The following is a 27,855-nucleotide window of genomic DNA, read 5'->3' as shown; positions in this document are numbered from 1 at the left end:
TGATAAGTATTTTTTGTGGATGAATTTACTATCTTCTAAAGTATTTTATTTTGCTTATTGAAGTTATTTTCTTTTACAAAAAATAGTTTAATAACTATGTTTGTAAATAATATATTTGGAAATTTTTAATTATTTTTAGCTTTCTAAGTTTTATTTAAATTTTACTATTTTGAATTTCGTAACTTTTTATGTATTTTTGAGGTGTCCATTATGCATTTTATTTTTATAACTAAATATATTGTATTGAAATTAATTATTTTTTTATACTATTATTATTTATCTATAATTATTAACTAGGCATCTATTTTAGAATATACTTATTTAATTAAGTATAAGATTATTGAAAATAAGTATGATCAAAATCTTTTACAACAGTATAGCTTTATTTTTTATGATTACATATTATAACAAAATAAATAATAACAGTAGATATATTAAAAAAGATTACATAATTTAAATTTGGGGTAAGTAGTTTATCGTTTATCAAGATTAAGTGTATAATATAGTAAGTATTAGAATTTAGAGCGAGTACCAGTAGTACCACGCCATTGAATTGATTTAAATTTGAATTCAATAATAAAATATGCCTACCTAGATGAAAAAATATAATTCTAAGTGTTTGTTAGACTTTACTTCTACGGACATTTTATATTATTTTATTTATACCACTATACGTAATTTATTTGTATAATATTAGGAATGGGTTAGGTTAACACTAGTTAGTTACTAAATTAGTCATTCGCGATTGCAACGTTTGAATTGTTTTCGACTTTTCTTGCTAACATAATATTTTGTAAATTAATCCAACATGAACTGAGGACCACCCATTTAAAGTTAGGTATATTAATAGTTTCTTTTGATTTTTTTTCATTAAGTTAAGTGGTTCAGTTTTGGGGTTTTTTTAACCCCTGTATAATTTGAGTATATTTAATTATATATTCTTGAAAATACATTATTTTCTTTTTCAAACTTAGGTATTTACTATTTAAGTTACCTATACTAATATTATAGTATGATATATAATGTGTAATATTATTGACAACACGGCAACCTTAATACCTAATGTATGGATTTACGTCACACAGCCGTCAGGTGACATATTAAATTATTAAATTAAAAATGTCGGTTCATTATCTCGTACAAACGCAGTAGATAGCATATTCACATATCAGCATATTTTTCCTTTGGAAATGGATGCGCGCGATAATAATGATTGTAGAGCAAAGATCCATTTCAATCTGCAAACTAAGGAGGTGTACTAGTGCTTGCAAGAAATATAAGAAATCAAATCAAATCATTTTGTATATTTATTATAAGTACTCGTGAGGTTAGGGTATATTGGTATATACTTCGTAGATTATTACGTCATATATTCTTTTATTTTTTTTTAAAACATTAAGGAGTTTTAATTTTTTTTATTATTATTTGTCATTTGGTTGTTGGTACAGTTGTTACAATATGATTCCAATATTGTAGCTATGACCGTATTGAAATAATAAGTCTCTTATTTCTAATATTAAGAGGATGCTATGTGTTTTCTCTGTCTTATACACGCGTAACATCTTTACGCGGGACAACTTTACTCCCTCGATATTTATATCAAAATTGCCAAAATTTTAAATCGCATTGAGAAGAAATTTATCTGTGTTGTAGCGTTTTAATTTTTTTGATAGTGGTAACCAATAATTTTTAATAATTAAAACCTAAAGTTCTCAAACCGATAACGTTAATTTCATTCATATTATCAAAAAAATTAAAACGCTACGTCATAGGTAAAGTTCTTCCCAATGGGATTTATAATTTTGGTTGTTTGGATTAAAATATCGAGGGAGTAAAGTTGTCTCATGTAAAACAGTTTTTCACTATGTTATGCGTGTATAAGACACATGTGGGTATAGCGTTCTCTTAAAGATATTTAGAATTTTTTGTGTTGAATTGAGATTCGAGATCACGTATAATAAAAATGTATATAATATTATATGAACGAACACGTGATAGAAAATTTAATATTTTTTATTTTTGTTTCATACGAATTTTAAGAATCATCATAATAGACGTAATATATTGCAGCGAGTGGTACTGCCAGCGATTTAGATAATATAGTGCAGTGAACTAGCTTAAAAAATTTTCAGTTGAAATCAAAATTGTTTATTAAAATAAAAAATACAAGTTGAAAATGTTATCGTAAAAGTCATTTAAGTTAAAGTAGATGCTCTGGACTTAACAACTATGGTAAGTACTTATCTACATTCGAAAATGTTATACTGTAGACACTCTCGACCTAAATATATGGTGTTTCTGTTATTATTTTTCTAGACCAAAAGTTTTACAAGTGGGCCAATGGCCCTTACAGTACTCTTTACGTATCACAATATGTAAATGTTGTTTTAGTATTTGCGAATAGATATGGCAGAAATGTATGATGCGCACAGTACACTGAGCCGCTCACTCAGAATTGCAAATTAACTTATATTGTTTCTATGATAAACAACTTTTTAATACATTTTCTTGGTAACTAATATAACATTTTGTTTTTGTAGATTGCAAATTCTTAAAACATAAATGGGTAAATGTGATATATATATAAACTATATAGACTATATGGCCCCTGACCATTAAGTCAACTATAGTTAAACCACACCTAGTTTAAAACAGTACAACAAAGTATCTCTACCTACATCCTTGATGACATTCTACAGTAATTCGTATTGTGGAACAACATATTTAAGTACCTTGTAATAAATTTGCTTGCTGTATTAGTCCGTAACAATATATTATATAATTATGTAGTTGCAATTTATTACTGAGTTGAGTATTTTTTAACATTCCATGTAAATACATTTATAAAAATTACCTTAACATTTTTTAGAAATTTAAAGAACTTATTGTAAAAGAATTTCGTAGTATATATAATGCATTGATAATGTATGTAATTTTAAACTCCAATAATCATAATTAATCAATTCTCGTAAATGTAATGAATCGAGGAAATCTTGTTTATATTACAATTATATAATTATTAACCGATTACGACTGTTCAATGACCTGTCCATAGCAATCGATATTGAATAGGTACAATATATTAGTATGTATATTATTTTCAGATAGGCGTATATACTGAGCCAGTCGAAAAAAGTTTTTCCAAATCCAAATAGCTTACGTTCTATTGTATTATCCAAAAATACTACCTGATTAAGTATTACTTACTAACAGAAGCGGCTTGTTAGGTTAGGTTACTAGGAGCGACTACTCCTGCTCTGAAAATGGGGGGAAAAATTAGTTAAACACGTCTTTTCGATTTTATTTCGAATTCTCTGGTCAGGCGTTCATATCTCAGTAATTTTTTTTCATTTTATCTTCTCAGTCTATAGGCGGACATTAAGTTGAAGTTTTAGGGGGCTATAATAATTTAATGTACAGTGACCTTGCACCTCCTTTCTATACACAAGTATAAAATATGACATTCGATTTTTGGAGGGGCTTATTGAAATACTTGAGGGGCTTAATCCTCCTAAGCCCCCCACCGATGTCCACCTATGCAGTTATCACGTCATAAATAATGAGTATTTTTTATTTGATCCACACTAATACTCTGCATTAAGTACCTACACAATAATTTACCTTGTTGTAGTCGCTTACAACTAAACTACTTTTCACTACGTATAATTGACACTAGGTATATTAGTAGGTACGCAAAACAGGAAATACATATGTCCTATATTACGAATTATTTTCATCTCTAAAATTAAATTTTAATATCAGTATAGGTATTCAAATATTGGTTTCCTATTAATGTATGATTTGGGTACGAAAAGAATGAAAATAATGTGTTTTTTTTGTTATTGACTAACGTTCTATACTACTATAATATAGTGATGACAATTTTATTTTACATTTCAGACTGTATCTTCAATATATTTTAAATTTCGTTCATTTTAAACTATGTATTATTTTAAACTTACATGTACAAACAAGACTTTGGTAACTTTTGTAATATTGAAGATAATAGGTATTGAAAGAAACAAAAATACCTTCTATAGAAAATATTGTCAATGTATAGACTGATAAAAGTATGTTATGCTATTTTCATCATTGGAAAAAAAAACGAGTGAATTGTAAAAATGAGTTTCATATAGTTTCAAAGCCTAAAAAAAATACATTTTTTAACATTTTCGCAAATAGTTGTAACTTTTGTTTTATGAAACTATATAATATAAATACATTTTTAGATTTTAATATATATTAATAATTGCCAATTTAATTAGTTAAAACTTACAAAAATAAACGAATTTTCAGTCTCATAAAATTGTCTAAAATGTTCTGTGATCTATAATTATATAAATATTTTTTGTCCCTATAAGAAATAGTTTAACTTATAAAATACGTCTTACTATTAAATCAAACGCTTTGTCATATTGTATTTTACTATAAATACAGATTGTAGGTACTAAATACATTTATTTTTGTTCACTTCAAATTATTTAATAGCAATATGTTTAACGATTATCAGTGAACATTTCTAAAATATATTATAAATATAAAATATAAAATATTTATTTATGTATATATATATAAACATGATAAACCGATGAATATTAAAAAATACTACATACATATTTGTGTGCGTGCGGAGAATTATTCATATTTATGCCATAATAGTTTCAGTAGATTGGAGTTTTGATTTTTTAGACTTGGTATTAATTTTAAAATGTTTGAAACGATCAAACCTGGTATGGAAATATTATTTGCATCTTACTTGAGATTTTAAATTCTGTGTGAAGTACAAGAAATTTTTTAATTGTTAAGTTATTTTTTTTTATAAATTAATGTTTATTAAATTTTTTTTGGAAAGTTTTTTAGACGGAAGGATAAGCGTCTGTACGGGATAGACAAGGTAGACTATATTCTGTGAACTTTTATTATTTATGGGTAATATGATGTATCTATTTGAATACTAAATAAATCGTTAGGGTTTAGTTTTGAAAAAAAAATAGCAGTTATATATATATAACTACTAATTAGTGTATTGTGTGTATATATATATTGTTTTTATTCACATAAGTTATAAACTTTGACAATAGTAGCCATTAAGATAATTTTTACATATAATTTAGTTTTATTGATAAATATTGATGCAGATTACACGAGAGTCAATAAATAATTAACAAATACGACAGTATACGAAATTATTATATTATATATAATTTATTCACGGAAATTTTAAATTTAGTTGAGTAGATTGATGGCAACGACGAATTAAATGGTTGTTGAGATAAAGCCCAGTTATAATTAATAAATATCTTAATATGATTCATTGATTTATTATTATATTTTATTAATATTATTTATTATCTTATTGGTATTGAATGATGTCCATAGGCAAAGAACTAGTTACTCGTGGATCGTGTGCTAATATTATAAATACAATTATTTTATTATATGGGATATTTTCGCGATTACTTATTTAGTTATCTCTCGTGCAGTTTAAATTATGTACGTTCAAAGGTAAGAGTAATATTATAATGGTTAGTGGTTGTTACCACAGATAGAGAAGATAGTAGCTCAAAAGATCTTTCAACCTTTTTATACACAGGCAATCGAAACTTTGAATGTTTATATTTAATCCTCTCTGTATTACTATACTCTTATTCTAGCAATTATATAGAACCTATATACATATATATATATATAATAATAATTAATATGTTTACTTGTATTGCTAAATATATGTATATCATATTATTTCTAATGAATCAAATTTCAAATGGGTGATAGGTACAAGGGTACAACTGAAGTTTTATTATTCTACTATAGATATATGGACTATGGATACAAACGAATACATCATTTTAGCATACAACCTGTATGGCTGTATATTTTTGTACATAGATGATAGATATCTATATATTGTATAGGTATAACTACCTAATATAGATAATAAAATGTAATAATCATTGTGTTATCTTATTTTAACAGGTCACTTGAAAGTTTAAATTATGTAATATTTATTGTGTATTCTGTTCTGGATTGATAATCTTACCAATTGTAAGTATAATCACTATAATATAATAATTAATAATTATTATAGCTACTATAAATTAGCTGATTATATGTTTTATTTAGAATTAGATTAAAGTTAACTATTATATATAGATATAACTAAATTAATTATTTGTATATGTTGGTAAAATTTAAAATAATAATTGCACATTGATGATGGTTATGAATTACAATTTTCAAATTACATTTTTTTTAATTATAATAAAACTTTTAAATTTTAGATCGATGATGTCAATTTAGAGATTTAAAAATTCTTTGTTTAAACTATTATTTTAATAATATTAATGTCATAGTATAGTATTGAATAATGTCTAACGATGAATTTAATATAAAATTAAATCTTAAAAATTATTTTAAAGTATAGTAAATATATTTAAGGTTAGTCAGGAAAAATATTAGTACATTTAATGTATTAATAATTATTCATTAAAACAGAAAAAAAATACTCATATAAATATATGGTTTATATTTATTTTTTAAATATCAATATATAAGTCTATAATTTATTGTACTTATACAAGTACCTATTTAGTGTATATTATTAAATATTTACTGATTCCAGTTCTTTTTATTTTATTACAAGAAACATTATATTCATAGTATCTAATAAATATGTTTAAATACATAAACACTTTTGTAAATAAGAAAAAACACTTGTAAGAAGTTTATTAATTACAAGGTTTATTCAGGTATTCCTGAGTGAAATTAGGTTCATCATTATTATATTATTTATGTGTTGTACGAGGAAGAGCTTTGTTGAATGTATTCCATATATAGTTATATGTATGAGGAGAGAAAAATGTGATGTTGATGGGAAACTGTGCAAATCTAGAAAATAATGATGTGTGTCATGATATAATAATTACATGACAATTATTTTTGTCTAATAAATTCATTTTCAGCGTAATGTTCTATATGTTACAGTCACAATACTTATTACTGTGAAGGTTAAAGTAGGTAATAAAATTAAATCAAATTCTGTCACTTAAAGTCTGAAGTGATATCAAAATAAAAAAAACTGATTTCTGAAAATTCAGAGTTATAAAATTAAATGCCTATACAAAGACACATTAGAATTTTATTTTGAGCACAATGTTACTATTAAATATATCTAATATTATTAGAGTACCAGCTACTTCTAATTAATTAATTTACTATTACTTAATATGATTTTGTTATTTTGAGGAGTGTAAGAAATAGAATACAATACGTACATAATGAATAAACTAATTTAACAATGTAATATTGTGCATATTACATTACGTTAATACTTTCCGTAGTACCTATGCAGTATACTCGAGATTTATTAAAATATACTCAAATGTTGATGGATTTTTTTTATGAACAACTGTAGTTTTAAAGAGTTTTTTTTTATTACTATAAAAAGTGTGATATGTAAACAGCATACTAAGTTATCTAAATACTAATCGTGTAAATTGGTATTATCGTATAGCCCTTATTAGTTAATTAAATACAAATTAAAACATAAAAGATATATATTAAAAAAATCAATATTATTATTTTAAATGTTAAGCATTTAATTTTCTATATTTTTGATTATTGAATTTGTCACGAAAGTAAATAGTCAATTTTTTTTGTGACTTAGATATTACCACATACCTATAACATTTTTTGATTGATTATTTTAGTACCTCTTCATATATGACGATATCATCACCTTAAGTATTTTTTTTTTAAACTTATTATATGGTAGACGATAATATTATAATGAGTATGATTCTTTAATCCATATCCCATACTATGATAGTATGATTAACGGGTGTAAATTTTTAAATAAACAATTAAATAATGACGTTAGTATTCCACCTCAGTATTAAAATAGTGAAAATCAATATTTTGTTCAGAATATACTATTGTTAATTAAATTTTTCATTGTATAAAGTGTAAATACCTATCATTATTATTAAACATACGTTTTAATGTTACTTTATCAAAGTGGTGTATTAATAAAACCTATTTGTTTTTATAGGAATTTAATGTGTTTTGATTTTAAATTTTGAATAAATACTGAAATAGTCAATTTGTTGTTTTTTCAAGGAGATTGTACAGTCATAAATCAATTTTCTTAACTATGCACTTTAAATAAACCCCGTATTTTTGAAAAATTATAGAAAATAAGTAGTTAATTGACGTTTGTTAGTTGTGTGATAACTAGTGACTATTGAGACCAGAAAAGCCAATGAAATCGTACATAACGTCAAGTTCAATTTGTTTGATTGCTTTTGATATTCGTAGTTTTATAGCATAAATAAGTAATATTATTTAACATTTAGATATGAAATCTTGTTTTATAGTATTAAGATAATAAATAAACAAAATCCATAGCTCGTTAAGTTAAAAAAAAATTGAAAGTATTCGCGTTAAATACATAGGCGTTATATTATTAAATGTTTAAATGTATATTATCTCGAGTTACATTTGATGTGTTGGATAGTATTTTTTTTACTATCATTATTATATTTGGTGTAGAAAATTGAAATTATTATGTAAACACTTGATTTAAAAACAATATTTTTTTAAATACCTATACAATACAGATAGGTACTATTATTATTTATTAGTATTATTTAATTATTATAAATTTATAAAATTCTAAGTTCTAAGTATATCTATATATTTTATCGGTAGTTTTAGATGATCCAGTTTAGTATACTGACTTAGGACAATAATGAATAATTCGGATTAAGATGGATTTATGGGTACAGGGGCTGAAACATGTTTGAAAGATCCTGCTAATGGAAAAGTATATTTCTATTCTTATTATTTGAACATTATACAGTGAAAACTCTAAATAGCGGACACTCCGACAACAAAATTTCGTACAATATTCAGAAATGTTTGCTACTCAGATGTGGTAAGTTCTTAAAATTTATATTGTATGTGTAAACGGAAAAAAACATGCGTAAGGTTAAATAATTAGTAATAATATATAAATATGTATAGTTAAATTTGGTGTGAAAAATCAGTTTTTGAGCGAGTTCGTTGTCGTTATGCTAGTGTAAGTGTTTTACGCCTTTTTTTTTTGTTATTATTTTTAAATTACGAATAAGTCTACATAATAATATTATCTGTTATGTACAAATAATTAATGATATTGCTATTATTTTACATTATTATTTTTTATAAACCAAACCAAGCCTTATAAAAATCCATTATTATTTCCATTAATAAATTGAATATTAATATTACTTAAGTGTAATAACTAGGGGTTATGGAGCAGATTTTTATTTAATTAAAAGTTAATGTGTACAAATATTTATATTATCTAAATCAAAATATGTAAGCAATATGATATATTTAGCATTTATTTTTAAAATTTGGAATATATATAGAAATAAAAATATTAAAAAGAAAAACAAATTAACGAATTATAGCAACTAGTCACTTAAGGTATAAATTGTATAACAGTTATATTGATATCAAAAATAGTTATTTTATATTTTATTACGAACGTAATAATATTATAAATATATTTGATTTTAAATGTTGTTAATAGATTTAGAGATTTTTATAAATTGTTTTGTTATTCGTCGGGTTTGGACCAAGAGATGTATCAAGGTTTACTGATGTATTTATGCTTTATCTTTCGGTTTGGTATTGTTAGTGGGACTTGGCTAGTATAATACGTATTTAATTAAATGGGTTCAATTTATAGAATTCACACAAGGAGATTTTTCTTTGGACATTCGGAATCCATGGGTTATATTATGATTTTCCTATTCGAAAATAGTTTATTGTAATTTTATACTTTATTACAAATTTTGTCATAAACGAATATTGATAAATTTGAAATAAAATTGGACAATGTTTTTAATAATTTAAATGTAGAATGTTTCCTTATATACCTGAAAGTATAATTTATATTGTTTTTAAATGATCAATAAGTTTTTATGAATGAAAATAAATATTGCTTATACTTAACAATTATTTTTAATTTATTTTTGTTAATTTTAAATTAAGAAATTGTATAAGTATTAACTCAAACACTATTTTTTCTTTAATCCGTATTTATTTTCCAATAAATGAAAATAATCTGAAAACAAGTTTTTACATGTTCAAAAATATATCATGTGTTAACCAATACACAAATATTATATTATTGTAAACCAAATAGTTACAAGTTTGCTTTCATTTAAAATCTAAAATAGGGTGTGATAAAAAGGTTTACGAATCTTCTATTATGCATAGTAAACTTGTTTAGAGTTTTTTTTTCTAAGCACCTAATAACTAATTTAATATATTATATATAAAAAACAATAATAAATATTGATCATAGCTTACTTGTTATTATTATTAATTACGTGTTTATAATAATTATAGGTTAATGTTTTTATATTATTGATTGAATATTTTTGTGTTATGAAAATGTGTCGATAGGTCATTGATATATATATACCATAATATCATAACGGGAATAAAAACATATAGTTACATATTTATTATGATATATTTTCGTGCTTGAAAAAATAAAAAATATATAAAACAATCAATTGTAATATCCATGTCAAAATTGATAAATTTATTTGAATTTTATTTAAGGTACTTAATAGTTAGTATTATAAATAATCATACTAGGTATATTTTTTTTCCACGTAACTAAATATCATTTTATGATAACAAAAAATAAAAGACAATAAGATAAAGTGATTTAAAATTTAAATAACGATTCATTGATATAATTTACATATATTTTGAAAAAAATTGAATGACGGGACATTTGATAATAGATAAATAAAATCACGGAAAAAATGTCGATATAATGTGATGATTAATTTAAAATATGTCATTTGAGAATAATTTTTAACATACAATTCATACTTTGTGTAGTTAAATGGATAATAATAAATTTTTTAAAGTATTTAATATTGAAGAACAAAAAATGCGTATATAATAATACATGATGTTTGATAAGAAGCAATTATTATCTTTAAAGGAAACGAAGTTTTGTACCTGAATCGTGTTGTGAAATGTGTAATCCAGGGAAGGAGTAGTCGTATAATTTTGCAATATCGGAGCACCGACCTTGCATTAAAGTGGCCTGTTTCAAACAAAAGTACATATATATTATTTATTAATCGTATCTATTAGTTTATGTTAATCAATATTATGTATTTATATTGATTTCTTACCAAATTCGATCAAATGAGAAAATAAAGTCCAACCAAAACAAGAAATGATAAGAAACAAGAAATACGGCAAAGGTGAGGAGGAATTGTTGTTATTATCTGTAATTCTGATAGTAAAGTGTCCAGGGTTCAATTATAAACATTAGCTAGACTCACAACGTAAGAGTAGGCAAATCAGTAACGTATAGACTATCAAGCTACCATTCCGGCCACTTCAACATCTCGTTCAGGTTAGTTCGTACAAAATATAATTAATATATACACTGCTAATTTATAAATTTTAGTATTTTATAACGCTTATATAAAATTTGAAAAACATAATATTCAACTGATTTTATTTCGATCATTGATGTAATAATAGGTAATTCAAGTAAAAATGACATAAATATTTTACAAATTAAACAAACACATATGACTTTAAATCGAAAAACAAAGCATGTAGGACCATCGGCGTTATTGACAAGATACATTTTTTATTATTATTTTCATTCGCTTCAACTGCTATCGTTACATTTAATATTGTACTTGAGCTTTAGTACAGCATTAACGGACTCTTAATCGATTTGATCATCACAAAAATAAAGACTCATTTCTTTGAATTGCAACTTATTAAGTTTCATAATTTATATTTAACTTTTCATTAAATTGATAATATAATTTACAATAATACTCTTCTTGGACAAGTTAAGTTGAAAACGCTATTGATCAAGACTTCATGTTAAAAAAACAAAACTATTAAAAATTGACTTATCTATAAGATCATATTACTGTCAATAAAACGTATTGTTTATTAATAAATATCACCTCAATTGTATGTGGTAATACATTTTATAGTGGCAATAGATATTTTGTTCAGTTAAAATCAAAAGTTTTCAGATCTGTGAATATTAAATTGTGCACATAATATTATGTAGTTTTATTTTGAACCAACAATATATAACAGTTTATGCAGTTTGTATATTACACATTACAAACTCAATAATACGGAAATGAATATAGTAGACGATAGACACTTTTTTGTTACATTACAACATGGGATTCCAATTGTAAATTAGTTCACGATTTCTAATTAAATAACTGTAATTCAAATTAAAATCAACCATATTCTATTTTATGAAAAAATTGATGTTTGTTGTAATAGTTTACAAATTACTGTCTTAGTTAACAGCAAATAATTTGTGCTATAAAAAGTAGGAAAGTGTATTAATTCAGTACTCAAACGCAACTTTAATATGTTTACAAGTGTACAATGTACATTGTATTATAATTTATATATCATAAATAAAATAAAGCTTACCTAATAGATTGACGTAGACATAATTTTATTGTCTCATTAAATTTGATGAGTGTTGATTTTGAATTTAAAAATAATATAATCGTAACCTACAAAATATCACTGCTATAATTTATTGTTTTAATTATTTTTTTGATAAATTGCACATGAATTTATTTTATAACCCAGTAATTATTATTATTATTTTTTAATTTAAAAAAAAAACTTTACTGAGTATAATATTTTAAATATTAAACAGTTATACATCTCTATGTTGTGCATAATTAATTTAGTACCTATAAAATAACTTTAAAAATGTAAATAATTGATGATATCATGTACGCATTTATTTAGGTACTGAAGTTAATTTTTTTTCGAAAATATCTTGTATATAATAAACGATTATTATATCTGTATCTAAGAAAATATTTTTGATATAAATTGGTTTTACATTATATAGCCGTATTTGACAAAGATCTTGATACTCTTGATACTTAGTGTTTTATTTATTTATTTTTTTTTACTATTTTTAAAAGTTTCTACGTAATATTAATTAGTAATTAATTATTTTTGTTATTTATTACTGTGTATGATTTCATTAAAAAAAAAAAAAACAAAATATAAAAAAATTAAAATTTCTTGTTTACAATTAGCTGGTAATCGTTCGAATACAATTCAGAAAATTATTTTAGCTGAATTTATTTTGACTCCTTTAAATTTATCTACATGCTTAAGCGAACAATTTGTTAGTCTGTCAAGTAGTTCTGTAAGGGATATGTGTTATAATCTATGAAGACATATTTTGAAAACCGGGAATAGTATTATATTATTCATCAATCCAACAAGTTGATGAGTATGATATGTCTTCTAGAAAACTTAAACATATTTTGTTATCCTCCGAAAACAATCTAAAGAATCCTCCAAAATAGATAGTGATTTAATTGTTATTCTCGAGTATATACGATTACGACATACTCGTTTTTTAGTATATTTGATATGGTTTTAATTTGTTGCAAATCTAAATTCGTATAGCAAGGAAATAGATATTATTTTATAATTGACCTTAAACTTAGGTACGATGCATGTTGTTTGATTTGATAACTTTTAAAGATTACAATATATTTATTTCATTATATAATATCTTAATAAATAAAATATAGGTAATTTTTATTGTTAAATGTTGTTATGAATAATTTATTTGATATATTTATTTTTCAGTTGTTTAATATTACACTACTACAAATGGTATAAATAATAATATGGGGTATAAATATTTAAATTTTCGTAATTTATAAAAGTACGATAGTATATTGTCTTTAAAGAAACACTTAATTTATCTATAAGTATAGTATGTTTTTATTATTATATTTCAGAATTTATATGAAAATATTATGGCATTAATTGTACGAATTATTTTTTTTTAATTTTATAGAAATATCCTTGGAACCTATTGTTGTATATTATGTAATATTAGACAATTAGACGTTAAAGGTTAAAATTATGTTTTTAATATTTAATTTTTGAAAAAATAATAAATTGTAAGACCAGGTATGTTCGTAGCAGAGTTCTATATTAGAAATCTATTTGTAAAAAAATGTTCGGTAAATTTTACTTACAATTATTTAAAATAATTGGTATATTTGTATTTTTTATTTAAATAATGAAGAACTTCGATTATTATTTTTTAATTAACAATTAACGTTATATAGTCGTATATAGTGGTATGAAAAGCTTTGTATTAGTATAAATCGATACCTTAATAAAAGTTATTACGTTAATTACATTGTAATTTAATTTTATTAAAATTAAAAAAATATTCATACATTTTAAGTAAATTCACCTCATCAGTAAGATGTATTTGCTGATTATTTATATTATATTTTAATGCATAGTTTATAAGTAACATATTTTCTTTTTCGTATGTAGCATCATGATTTTGGGACGTCAACATCGTAGGATGGCAGTTATGTATAATAGTATTCGGGTTTGTAGATGTTTGAGAGCATACCCATCCACCATTCGACAATGTGGTGTAAGGAGATCTTATAGCCAATTATCTGTAAATAATTTTATGACAAATTTGTCAAAAATTATTGTTATATTTGATTTATTGTTATCTGGTCATTTTAGAGTATGCAATTGGACCTGAAACGAGCATTACAATCAGCTGATTCGCAATCAGTAAATGGATCCTCGTTTTCAGATAGATCACAATTAAAGTATGCAAGACGACTGGTAGTAAAATTGGGTAGTGCCGTAATCACGAGAGAAGATGAACACGGAATTGCCCTTGGCCGGTTAGCATCAATTGTTGAACAAGTAAGTATTGGAGATTGATAAGTAATCGTCTTATGAAGTCGATGGGAATGTAGCTAAACTTATTTTATTAGTAAATTGTATTACAAATAATACTTTACGATATATATTTTTTTAATTTATACTTAATCAATTTTAAAAATAAGCAAGTATGTGGTAAAAAAAATTGTTTTTTAATAACAAATAATATTGAAAATTAACTTAAAATATTAATTATAGTTAGATTCAATTCAATGTTAATAGTTATGTGGTACTTATAATACAAATGGCATCACGATATTAATTAAAACAATTTATAAGTTTAGTGTTGTATATTATTAAATTGTATAATAACTTATTGTTGTTCAATTATTATTGTAAATTGCAATTGTATTATAGCAAGAAAAGGTATTTTAGTAATTAATTTTTATAGTTACCTTATTTGACAACTATAATAGTACTTCGATTTCCGGTCTTGTTGATTTATTATATTATATTTTATAGTACTTTATTTCCTTCGATTTTTTTAAAACCCAAAATATTGATGATTTGATTTCAAATGTATTAAACAATTTTTCTTAAAAATGTATATTATTATAATTTTAAAATTTGAATAAGCTAAAAGTAATAGTGTTTGAAATTTTTATTTATTAATTTTTTTTTTTTGAACAAATCTATTAAAAAATAAACGATATTAACAACAAACAAATGTTTGCATAAAAAATAAAATTATAAAATACGTTTTTAGGTAGCCGAGTGTCACCTGGAGGGTCGTGAATGTATTATGGTTACCAGTGGAGCAGTCGCATTTGGGAAACAAAAGTTAACCCACGAATTATTAATGTCGTTGAGTATGCGAGAGACACTATCGGCTAACGACCATGCTAGAAAAGATGTTAGAACATTGCTGAAGGCTAGAGCAGCTGCGGCTGTGGGTCAATCTGGTCTTATGTCTTTGTACGATGCCATGTTTTCACAATATGGTGTTAAGATCGCTCAGGTTTTAGTTACTAAGCCTGATTTCTATAACGACGAGACACGGAAAAACCTATTCAGCACGTTGTCAGAACTTATCAGTATGAATATTGTGCCTATTATCAATACAAATGACGCAGTGACACCACCGCCACAGGACGACGACCTCATTAAATCTAAAGGAAAGAAGGTCGGTGAATTATAAATGTTTAAACAACTATTATAATGTAGTAGATATATTAATTAATACTCGTGTTTAGAAAATTATGCAGTTATCATCAATGTTTAAAATTCGCATTACACAAGCTATTATTAGACTTAATACAATAATAGCTATTTGTGTTCAACAATTTTTTTTTTATAGGTTATCAGCATCAAGGATAATGATAGTTTGGCTGCTATGTTAGCTGCCGAAGTTAGCGCAGACTTACTCATTTTAATGTCGGACGTAGACGGTATCTTTACACGACCGCCAAAACAGGAAGGGGCAAAAATGATTTGGACATACAACAGCGATATGGTGGACATAATACAGTTCGGCAAAAAGTCAACTGTGGGTACAGGGGGCATGGATTCCAAGGTGAATTGACTTCATTTAAATCACTTTAAAAACATTTAATAACCATATAGGCCAAAGTATACAATAATTGATTTTACAACGTTAATTATTATTGGTTTAATTAGTTCCGTTTGTTTATAGTAGAGGGATAACAATATTTTATATAATATTAATTATGCATGGAATATATGATTTGTTTACAGTTTACATTATTTGAAGGGGAAACCATTAGTCTGATCATTAAATTTAAACAGTCTATTTGTAAATAATGAGTCACGCGAATTATCATTTTAGGTACAAGCGGCCACGTGGGCGTTAAATAGAGGAGTTTCTGTAGTTATCTGTAATGGTATGCAAGAAAAAGCTATTAAGTCTATTATGGCTGGTAGAAAAATTGGCACATTTTTCACCAATGCTCCAACTGCTAATACCACTCCAGTTGAAACACTAGCTGAAAATGGTACGTTCAATTTTTTTCTCAAACAGAAAAAATAATTTATTATTAATTTAATTTATACGATATTAAGCTTTATATTTGACTATAAGCTATATATGGTAACTGCTAACCGTTAAGTAGCAGTTTTTAAGATTTAATTACATGTTATATTATTTTGTATTAACTTACCCTACCCACTTTATATTTTGATGATAAATAGTTATCAGAATAATGAAATGGTATAATAAAATTATTGAATTACTTTTTATGCTAATATTAAGTTTTATCTAATTACCGTCCAAATCATTGAGTGAATATTTTTGTGTCTAAGCATCTTATTAAATTAACAGTAAATAAATAGAGTATAACTATATCTAGGAGAATCGATTATCACCTATCAATTTTGAATTTGCTTCGATAGGCATAAAAAGTATAAAGTATATTAATTTATATCCTAGTGATTTCTCAGTAGTAGATGATAAAATAAATAAATTGATATTCCACTTACTATACGTGATAGTTTTATGTTCAAAAATATTTCTTTCATTAATTAAGCATTATTAGAGCTGCAGTTATATATAAATAGGTAGCAATAAAAATCGAAGTATCAACTTACAATGTTTATGTTTTAATTTAGAATATTACCTATATTATTATTATTTTATATAACATGGTATAAAAACAATGTTATCTTATTTAAATAGTGTTATACACAAAATATTTGATATCCATGAGTGCGGAATTCTAGAAAAGTCAGCGGGTAATCGAAATATGAGGCGTTTAGGAATAGATGAGTAAAGGGAGTAGTGCGTGAAACTAATCAGATTATACATGGTATTCAAAAGTTGGAATGAGATTATGAAACATAAATATTTATTTTGTCTTATAAATATCACACTATACAATTGCACGATTAAATTATATTACAGTTAAAATATATTTATATGATTTATTGATTCTATAGCACGTTATGGAAGTCGTGTCTTACAAAAGTTACCAGCTGTAGATCGTGCGAGTGCAATATATGCATTAGCTGAATTGTTAATAAGTAAACAGGCAACTATTTTGGACGCCAATGAAAAAGATATAGCGATAGCTACCAAGGAAGGAACAGCTGCTCCTTTGATCAGCCGATTATCTTTGACACCGGCTAAACTTAAGAGTCTGGCCACAGGTAAGATTTATTTCACAGTAAAATATAATAACATAATATATATTATTAAAATTAATAAATATTATTGCAGGCCTTAGACAAATTGCCGAAACTAGTCACACAAATGTTGGTAAGGTATTAAAGAGAACTAAGATTTCAGAAAATTTAAATTTAACTCAAGTCACAGTTCCCATTGGTGTTCTTCTTGTCATTTTTGAATCTCGACCTGACTGTTTGCCTCAGGTAAATATATTTAAAGTTTAAGAACAACAATATTATATAATGTGCGTGTGTGAAAGAGAGAGAGAGAGAGATAAATATTATCCATGTCGTTTTCGTTTATTTTTATTCTAACAAAATAGAAAACCTACAATAATAATGCTTAATTTTGCATAATAAATAGAGTAGATACAATTAACATAAAAAAATATGATAAAAACATATTATAAATAAAATAATATAAACGTAAAGTGAAGAATAAGATAAATTTCTTGTTAAATGCTTTTAGCGTTATCAAATACAGCTTAATAAATTAAAGTTGGTTTAAATGCAAGTTGTGATGAAATATTATTTTATAACAAATGTTGATGATTTATAAAAATAAAAAATCTTATAAAAATCCATATAAATTATATTAAACACAAGTTTAGCTAAGTAAAGAAATCTTATTTGATTTTTATTTTGTATTAGTTGCTAAACTGTTTCGAAGAAAATTAATTTTATAACCAATATTCAAATCAGCTTTTAAGAAACATATTTTTCAATATTTTGTATTTATATGTATACATATAGTATGAATTGATTCATTAGCTTAGTTATTTTCTATACGATATTTGTGTTACCTTCAAATTTCAACATGATTTTTCACGACTTAAGATTCAACTATATTTGAAGAGAAAAAGTTATGTTTAAAAAAAAAGGTGAATTCGTTTGTATGCATTTTTTTTAACACTAGTAAGCCCTTAAAATTTCTGGTAATCATTAAAAATCTATTTTAACATAAAAAAAATATTTAGTTATTATTCAATGACGAGTTTCACATCCCTCTGTATATAACGTAATTGTTACCAACACGACAATAAGGTTATTCGGGTATTATGTTTTTATAAATAAAAATACATATTTTTATGTGTTTTTCTCACAACATAAAATAAAATATGACAGATTCAAACGACGGAGGAAGATTAATTAATGAAAAAATCCCAATGGAAAAGGTCAAACATCCATATGTATTGGTATATATATATTATTTATATAAGTTTGTATTTTCAATTTTCAATTTTCAATTGTTCATATTTCACATAGAATGAATGTATTTATATATTATATTTTCTTTTGTTTTTGAATATTTATTGAAATCAATGACATCTTTTATTTTTTAAAAATATTTATTTCAAATTTACACATTACATAATATTATATATTACATATAAGCCTTTTGAATGTTTAGTATTGAATTTTACGATACTTTTTACAAGTTTAACCTAAAATTATGAATTTCTCGAAAACGAGGTATTATTTAATACTTTACTGCGTATTATGAACGGCTGTATAAAATATGTTATTGTAATAAGAATAATAAGCTTCTTCTCTTGCTCACACTAAGTAGGGCGATGTATGGGTGTCTTGCGTTTAATGGCTAATGTGTAAATTTTAGAGCACTAAACAATAATAATATATTATATAATGTTGCAACCTCATTTGTGTGTTACACATTCGAATAATGTAAAATCTTATTATGAATGACTTTTGTGGTCCCACAGGTAGCTGCTTTGGCGTTGAGTTCGGCAAATGGACTTTTATTGAAAGGAGGCAAAGAGGCGTCGCATAGTAACAAAGCACTCATGGATGTAGTCAAAGAAGCATTGGCCACAGTCGGTGCCCAGGACGCCATATCGTTGGTAAATTATTCACAGTTGTGTTTCTTGACATGTCACTACGGAAAATATGACTAATAGTATACCGAAATGGACTTTTGTGAATTTAGTAAAACTTAATAATATAGAAGAAGTCATTGGGGCAAATAGTGGTGTGGGTCACTTATTCAATCGTTTTAGTGGGCTGTTTATAACTGAGGTCATTTTTTCCAACAGATTCAACATTTGTTGTTATTTTATAATTATTATGTTATACATATTTTCCACATGTATTTTACGAATAAAATTGAGTTCATATAAATACCTACACATAATATGATATTTGAAAATCTTTGGTTAGGTATTAAATTTATCACAATGTACTGATATTTACAATCAAATTATAAAAATAGACACTAAACATATTATTTTATAATTTAATTTTCTTTGTTTTACACTACATGCGCCTATTTTTTTTTTTAATAGTCGGAATATTATATGAAATTTTAAAACACATTATATTTAGAATATAAAATAATCTAGTTTTCTAACGAGTCGTAATAATCACACAATTCATCTGAAGCAAGTATTTGGTAAACACTTATTAATAATTAATAACCTTCAACAAATCAGTCAAACATGAAAGTTTGCGAAAGCTTGTTTACTTTGCTTATTTCAGATTTAAGGAATTGAAATTCCACGTACTCAAGTAATGTTTTGAAACTCACAAACCAAGTTTTGACATTGACATTTTTCAATTCTAAACATGACAAATAATATTTTGAAGTAGATTTGGTTTTGGTTTGAGAAAAATGGTTATAAGACATTTTTTTTTTTATCGAGCTTGTACCTAATATCAACAGTGTAAATTATTTAGAAAACTTAAAAAATATATATAAAATATAGATAATAAAAAAATTTCAACTAGGAATAATATTATATCTAATAAGTCAGCTAAATAAAAGTTTGAAATAGAAATACAGATTAAGGGTAAATAAAAAAGTCGTGCATACTAATAACGGAATTAATATATTTAAGTAAAATAAAGCCGATTAAAAATAATTCAAAATATAGTGTATTTATGTATAATTCTTCAGAATAGTTAAGATTATCTTATACATAAATACATAAATACATAATTTATTATTTTTTAATAATTATAAGTTAATGTATTCGTCATACATTTCAACATATTATTTATAACTTTTGCGACGGGAATAAACTATTGTAAATCGTAATAGTAATTAACTTTTTTCGTGTAATGTTGCTAATCATTTATATGAAATAGGTATCGACCCGAGAAGAAATCAGCGATTTATTATCAATGGAGAACCACATTGATCTTATTATTCCCCGCGGATCCAGTGACTTGGTCCGTAGTATTCAGGATCAGAGTGCACACATCCCCGTTTTAGGGCACGCTGAAGGAATATGCCACGTATACGTGGACAAGGATGCCAACCTGGATAAAGCTCTGACTATTAGTAAGTGGTTTTTTCTATGAATTATTTTATGTTAACAACAATTATATTTAAAATTAAATGTATACAATTTTAGTTCGTGATTCTAAGTGTGATTACCCAGCCGCATGTAACGCTATGGAAACCCTCCTAATCCACGAAGATTTATTTACATCACCGTTCTTTAATGAAGTCTGTGATATGTTAAAGAGAGAGAATGTAAGTGTAAAATAATAATTTAATCCTTGTAGTTTAAATGATTATATTATATGATAGACATACAATAACGTATTATATATTTTGTATGGATTGTATTTCATTATATTAAAATCAACACGATTAGGAAATAGTATAATAATAACAATATAAAAAATAATATTTTTGTATGATATCTTAAAAAGTATAGATATTATGGTAAGATATTGAATAAGTGTATTTTAGAATAATTAGAATATTAATAGTCTAATTTATATAATTTTCAATAAATGTTTAAAAAACTTAAACACTTCCACTTAGATTTCTATTAAATTAAAATATTAAATAATGTACAGTGTTATGTGTGTTTATAACATAAATTAATAATTATATTTATACACATATTTCGACTATTAACTCTACCAAAAAATAGTTGTTATTTTTATATTATTTAAACATGTTTTAATCAATAGTATTTTATATATTTTTTAATTTTTCAAGTGAAAATTGTATACACATTATTTAAAGTCATATTTTAAACTAATTTATTTACTACAGTTAATTTTTATATCCACCTATTTATTAATGTTTAAAATTTTTTTATTATTATTTAGTGTTGTTTATTTCCTTAAGTATTAGCTATTTATAGGTTTTAGATTATAATATATTTTAATAATTTTTTTTTTATTCTATGAACTCAAAGATAGTATAATTTATGAAATATATAACATATATTAAAATGCTTAATAAATTATGTATTCATTAAAATATTCATTTATGCTCGTTTGAATTGTTAACAACACGTTAGTAAATAATAAAACAATTTTAATTTAAAACTACTACTCAGGTCAGGTAAAAATTATACATTTTTATAAGATTTATTTTAGAGATTTATTATATGATACCCATTTTGTTATTTTACAGGTACAGCTTTTTTCTGGTCCAAAATTATCATCTCGTTTAACGTTTGGGCCACCTCAAGCTAAATCCCTAAAACACGAATACGGTGAACTGGCTTGTGCTATTGAATTGGTCTCTGGACTGGACTCTGCTATCAATCATATACATACATATGGAAGTGGTCATACAGAAGTTATAATTACTGAAAACGGTATGTTTCAGAATATTTATATTAATTAACTATAAATAGTAATGACTAATAACAAATATTTTTTTGATAATTAGACGATGCCGCTAAGAAATTCCAAAGAGATGTTGATAGTGCCTGTGTTTTCCATAATGCTAGTTCAAGGTTTGCAGATGGATTTAGATTCGGTTTAGGTAAGTGTTGTTTTGAATTTCATTATTTTTTGAAAAATACAATTTAATAACTAAAGTATAAACGTAGATAAAACTATATTTTAATTTAATTTGAATTTTAAGCATACATTTTTATCATACTTGTTTTACTAAAATAAAAAATATATTATTGTATAATATATTATATTTACCCATTATTGAGGTTATATAAATGTAGTAAAAATTGTTATATTGTATAAAAAACTAAATTTAATAATAATTAAATTAACTTAAAACCCGAAGCCACATATTTAACAATGATGTGAAGACCAATAAATTGTCAATGATATTATTACACAATGCGGGATTTTTTTGATTCAATGAAAAAACAATTATGTTGATGGACGCTGAAGCGATGCCTTAGCGTAATAGATTAAAAAGGGTTTTGGTTGTTCAAATAACATTCCTCTTAGTAGAATTTGTCAAACAGTAACTTTGTTAGAAAGGGTTTCATTATATTTCTAAAAACGAGTGTGTAGAAGATCTAGTAAGAAAAGCTCACGTTTGAAAACATTTTTAAGTTTGTACAAAAGATATAAGTATAGGATGTGTTACAGACCTGAAACAGTGTCAATCCCTCAAATAGACCATTAAAATGACGACATATCTTTAAACAGTTTGTTCTCTTTGTTAGTGTCAAAGAAATATTAAAAAAAACAATAAAATACGTGGTTACAATTGGTATAATGTCATAGTAAATTAAATTAGTTCAAACACGCGGTTTACATTTTCTCTTATGTTAAATTTATTAGGACTTTCAGATTGATTTTTTAGTGGAATCTTTAATAACTTCATAGTATTTATTTTGAATATTTTATTTGTCTATCTTATTATTGATAATAAATATGGTATTTTAAATCATAATACTTTAAAAATGAGTAACGACAACTATAATAGTAAGCTCCTATGTTTTTATTAAAAATAATATTATCATTTAAATGTATTCGATGTAAAAATATTATACCATCAAAAATAAATAAATAAATAAATAAATAGTAAGAAAAAAAATAAAAATTACAAATAATATATACGGGAAATGCATTTTATTATTTAATTTAAAGTTTAATATTATGTTATTTATAATAAAATTAAAAGTCAGGGTTTATTTAGTTATAAAGTACACAAATCACATAGATAACAATAATTTATCGGTTAATTTTTGTATTTCAGCTCGATTGTTAAATATGATTTTTTTAAAAATTACTTTTTCAGTGTCCGTAGCAAAATACTAATTTATCTTATAAATATATATTTCATTTTTAATGTATGTAAAAGTATAATATTATAGATTAATTAGGTGATTCTTTGGTATTACGTAACTTTATTCAAATGTGTAAGAAGTTTAAAAAAATTCAAATAAAATAAAGAAACTGTTTGATAAAATAAATGTTTGCAAATTGCAGTCATCCTGAAAATCGGGATTTCGTATTTATAGTGTTTTGGAAGATTTAAAAAAACAAAATATACTGTATGGAAGATATACCCTGGGACCGATAAAAGTCCCTCGAGAAAATTGAATTTATTATTGCATTTATAAAAATTGGTATATTTTACTTTTCGTGAAATTATTAAGTTTTTATTTTTATTTTTATCTTATTGTCCGTTTTCAATATTTGTATATTTTTTTTAGATTTTTGAACCCCCTACGGATCACGGGGTTAAGAATTATTAACAATTCCACAAAACGTTTATAAAGCTAAAGTTTTCAAATGTAAATGTATTATGCGTAATAATATATACATTGCATGTGTATTGTACAGTCGTATATTTGTATACGATGCGTGTAGCTTAGGGATATTTTGTAAACATATAAACGATAAATAGCGCATTACGTAAATCCGTCATATTATGCTGTATGCAATATAATATTAATATTTATATGTTTATCGGGCGATACGTTACAGATTGTGTGGAGTGTCTCGTGTATGGATGTTATTCAACTATAAAAATTACAAAAAGTAAAAATTGTATAGATAGAAGTACATAATTTAACTACAATATGTTTTTCAATTTGTATACTATGTATTTAAATAATGTCCATTTACTTTAAAAACCGTCAGTTATTGATTAAATAATAAAATCAATCAAAAAAAAAAAAATTTTGTTATGTTCATAAAAATAAAAATAATTATTCTAAAACGATATATTATAAAACAGAAAACGAAATTATTCTTATCGAAGAAAAAATATTTTTGCATGGGAAAAAAACACAGAAGTTACAAATGTACTTATAATACAACACATTTAAAAGAATTACAGTTCAACAGATAGATGAATACTTTATTTGTGAAGTATCATATTTTTTATTATAACGTTTAAAATATTAAACATTTTATATTTGAAAAAAGCTTTTATTGAAATTTCATTAAATAAAATATTATAACACAAGTACTTTGTGTTGACACAAAAAAAAAAAAAAAACAAATTAAAAAAATATAGCTCTGATATACAAACAAGGTTTCCATTTATTTCGTGTAGACAATTTATTGGTGTCTTACTGTTTAGACTACCTTTTACGTGCAGTATTTAAGATTCATTGCCGAAATCATTTTTCTGTATAATTTTGTAATCAAATCAATAATGATATCGATTCGGAATCACTTGTTGATATTAATAATCACATTGAAATTGTATAGAACTAAAAGACTTTTTTTATTATTTAGTTCAATTCTGTAGAATGTAGTAAGTTATAGTAAATCTAGTAGTTGTATCTTGTATGCGGGCGTAGTTGCTTTTGATTAAACAATACATTTTCTTAAAAATAAAACAATAATATTTATAATTATTGCTTAGAAGCTGTAAGAGTTAAATATTTTTTATATGCTCTCGATTTTAGCAGACTTAGTTAGAAATCCATTCTATTAAATTACGAGTTTAAAAACGATAATTAATAAGCATATTTACTGAATGAAAAAAAATAACATTTTTCTTAGTTATTATCAGTATTACATAATATTATTTTTGTGCACCATTTAATATATTTTTTTATTATTATCTAATTATTTTTTATTAAATCATTAACATAAGTATTTTATTTTTCTAAAGATTTGTACAACTACCCAAAAAAACCTAACTAACTAACCTAACCAATTTGTCAACTTCCTAACATGATACGATTTTCTTATGACCAGACGTTAAACGCTACGACAATTTAATTTCTACAACTTAAGAACTAAGGGAATTAGATACCCGGCGTATCCGTAATTATTTTTTGACATTCCTACACGTAGACTTATATGTTAATAATGCGTATCACTTTATTTTATTTTATTATTTTTTTGTTTAAAGTATTAATCTTTTGCTTTTTCTGTTTATTTATCTAGTTATCCGATAAAATGTGTAAACAAATATTTTAATTCGTTATAATTCATGAACTTTAATGAAATCGTCTTTCTTACATATTATTGAATTAATTAATCAAATATTATTAAAATTTTAAAATTTATAGTACCTATTTAAAATTTAAAAATCTAATTATGAAGGGTTTTTGAGTTTAATTTAAAAAAAAAAAAAAAACTAAAATATAATTTTCAAGTAAACTATAGATGACAAATTCAAATATTTTTTACAAAGCTATTACAATAAATTTGATTTTCATGATAGTCTACAAAATTAGCATAAGATAATATTATTTTGGTAAAAACCCTGCCGAGGGGTTGAATATTTTTACTAGTAGATATTATAGTTAAGCGCATTCGATTTAACATCATAGCAGGTGGATTTACCGCGAGAATTTTAATATTTTATTAATTATTATAATATTAATGTATGCGATTTCTTCTTTTAATTTAAGGCGCCGAGGTGGGCATCAGCACGGCAAGAATACACGCACGTGGTCCTGTAGGCGTCGAAGGACTCCTGACAACCAAGTGGATACTGAACGGCGACGGTCACGCGGCAGCCGAGTTCGCAGAAGGTGGCAGCCGGACATACACGCACGAACACTTGCCCGTCGATAACTAGCAATCACACGTAAACACGACGCGCAAACTGTGCGAGCTCTTATATGCTATTGCCGCAAAGATGGGCAAAATGTTTATCGTCCGAAAACTTTGAAAATCAGACGATTAACCGATCATCATCATTCCATTACAAATGGAATGGTTTGCCAATAAATTATTATTATGTTTTATTATTTCAAACATAATACAATACTATATTTTTGTGTACGGTAGTTTATATTGATATTATGTTTTTTAGAAATTAGATTTTTAAATGTTTGCATAATAATATGTATATAATTATGTAGCAACAACTTTCTTAATTATTGTATTGTATAATATCTTGTCACAACGCAGTTTATATATTAATTTTATCATTAAATTATTGTAATTTTTAGGAAAAAAGTGAAGTCAAATATCTTCTTTCTCTAAACCACAGTCTTAAGAATTTTTTCAATCAGTGGCGTGGTTTTAATTTAACCTTAGGCGTTTTTGTGCACATCTCAGGTTTTTAATTTTTTTTTTTTTTAGTAATCCAAGATTTTTGTCTACTTTTTCATTTTACGCAATCATTTATACGTAATTGAATTATTAACTCTCTTGACAATTACAAATTTAGTATTATAATATTGTATTTCACGTTTCAAATATGCACTTTTTGAGAAAAAAAGTTTGTTTTTATGTGTGGTAAATTATTAATTTATGCGTGAACATTTTAATTTTCTATAGATCAGTTGTTTTTTTTTTTACACCAAAGGTGAGCGTTTATTTTATGTATAATGTATATATATTTTAAAACTTTATAGTTTTCAAAATTAATTATTATAGCCCAACAACCAAAAAGTTGTATTCCATTTATTCCTGTTTATTAATAGCAAAATAACATACAACAATTTATAGTTAAAATATTCAGAAAAACAATGAATGAAAAATAATAATAATGATACAAATATTTATTATATTGTATAACTAAATAAATAAAGTACTAAATAGGTATTCAAATTAATTAAAAGATACGTATAATTTTAAATATATAGAAATAAGTATCTAAATACTTATATTAATATATAAATATACAATTTTAATAAGCCTTTAATAAGCTAATAAATGATCGCAGACTCCATTTTTTTTTATTTATAAAAGTTTAGTTCTAAACGCTCTAAAATTATATTTTGTATTTTTATTCTGATATAAACAAATTTCAAA

The 27,855-nt window shown here is 24.4% G+C and overlaps 1 protein-coding gene across 2 annotated transcripts; it reads left to right on the top strand.

Annotated features, from left to right (window-relative positions):
- Nucleotides 1-11,295: 11,295 nt before the first annotated feature.
- On the top strand, nucleotides 11,296-26,865 carry LOC113554081 (delta-1-pyrroline-5-carboxylate synthase). Of its 2 annotated transcripts, XM_026957764.1 has the most exons (14): nucleotides 11,296-11,437; nucleotides 14,407-14,539; nucleotides 14,611-14,799; nucleotides 15,524-15,940; nucleotides 16,115-16,330; nucleotides 16,604-16,769; nucleotides 17,710-17,919; nucleotides 17,990-18,141; nucleotides 19,662-19,799; nucleotides 21,043-21,238; nucleotides 21,312-21,433; nucleotides 22,334-22,520; nucleotides 22,595-22,690; nucleotides 26,502-26,671. In XM_026957764.1, exons 2-14 carry the CDS (start codon nucleotides 14,411-14,413, stop codon nucleotides 26,669-26,671), a joined length of 2,388 nt encoding a protein of 795 aa, XP_026813565.1. In that variant the 5' UTR covers nucleotides 11,296-11,437; nucleotides 14,407-14,410. The 2 variants fall into 2 exon arrangements, with proteins under 2 accessions (XP_026813565.1, XP_026813566.1); XM_026957765.1 differs by lacking the exon at nucleotides 11,296-11,437 and having other exon boundaries at nucleotides 14,411-14,539; nucleotides 26,502-26,865.
- Nucleotides 26,866-27,855: the final 990 nt, after the last annotated feature.

Source organism: Rhopalosiphum maidis, chromosome 2 (genome assembly GCF_003676215.2).
Source record: "Rhopalosiphum maidis isolate BTI-1 chromosome 2, ASM367621v3, whole genome shotgun sequence".
NCBI classification, from domain to species: Eukaryota; Metazoa; Arthropoda; class Insecta; order Hemiptera; family Aphididae; genus Rhopalosiphum; species Rhopalosiphum maidis.
The sequence above is the reverse complement of the archived record's forward strand: the minus strand, read 5'-3'. Positions and strand labels throughout refer to the sequence as shown.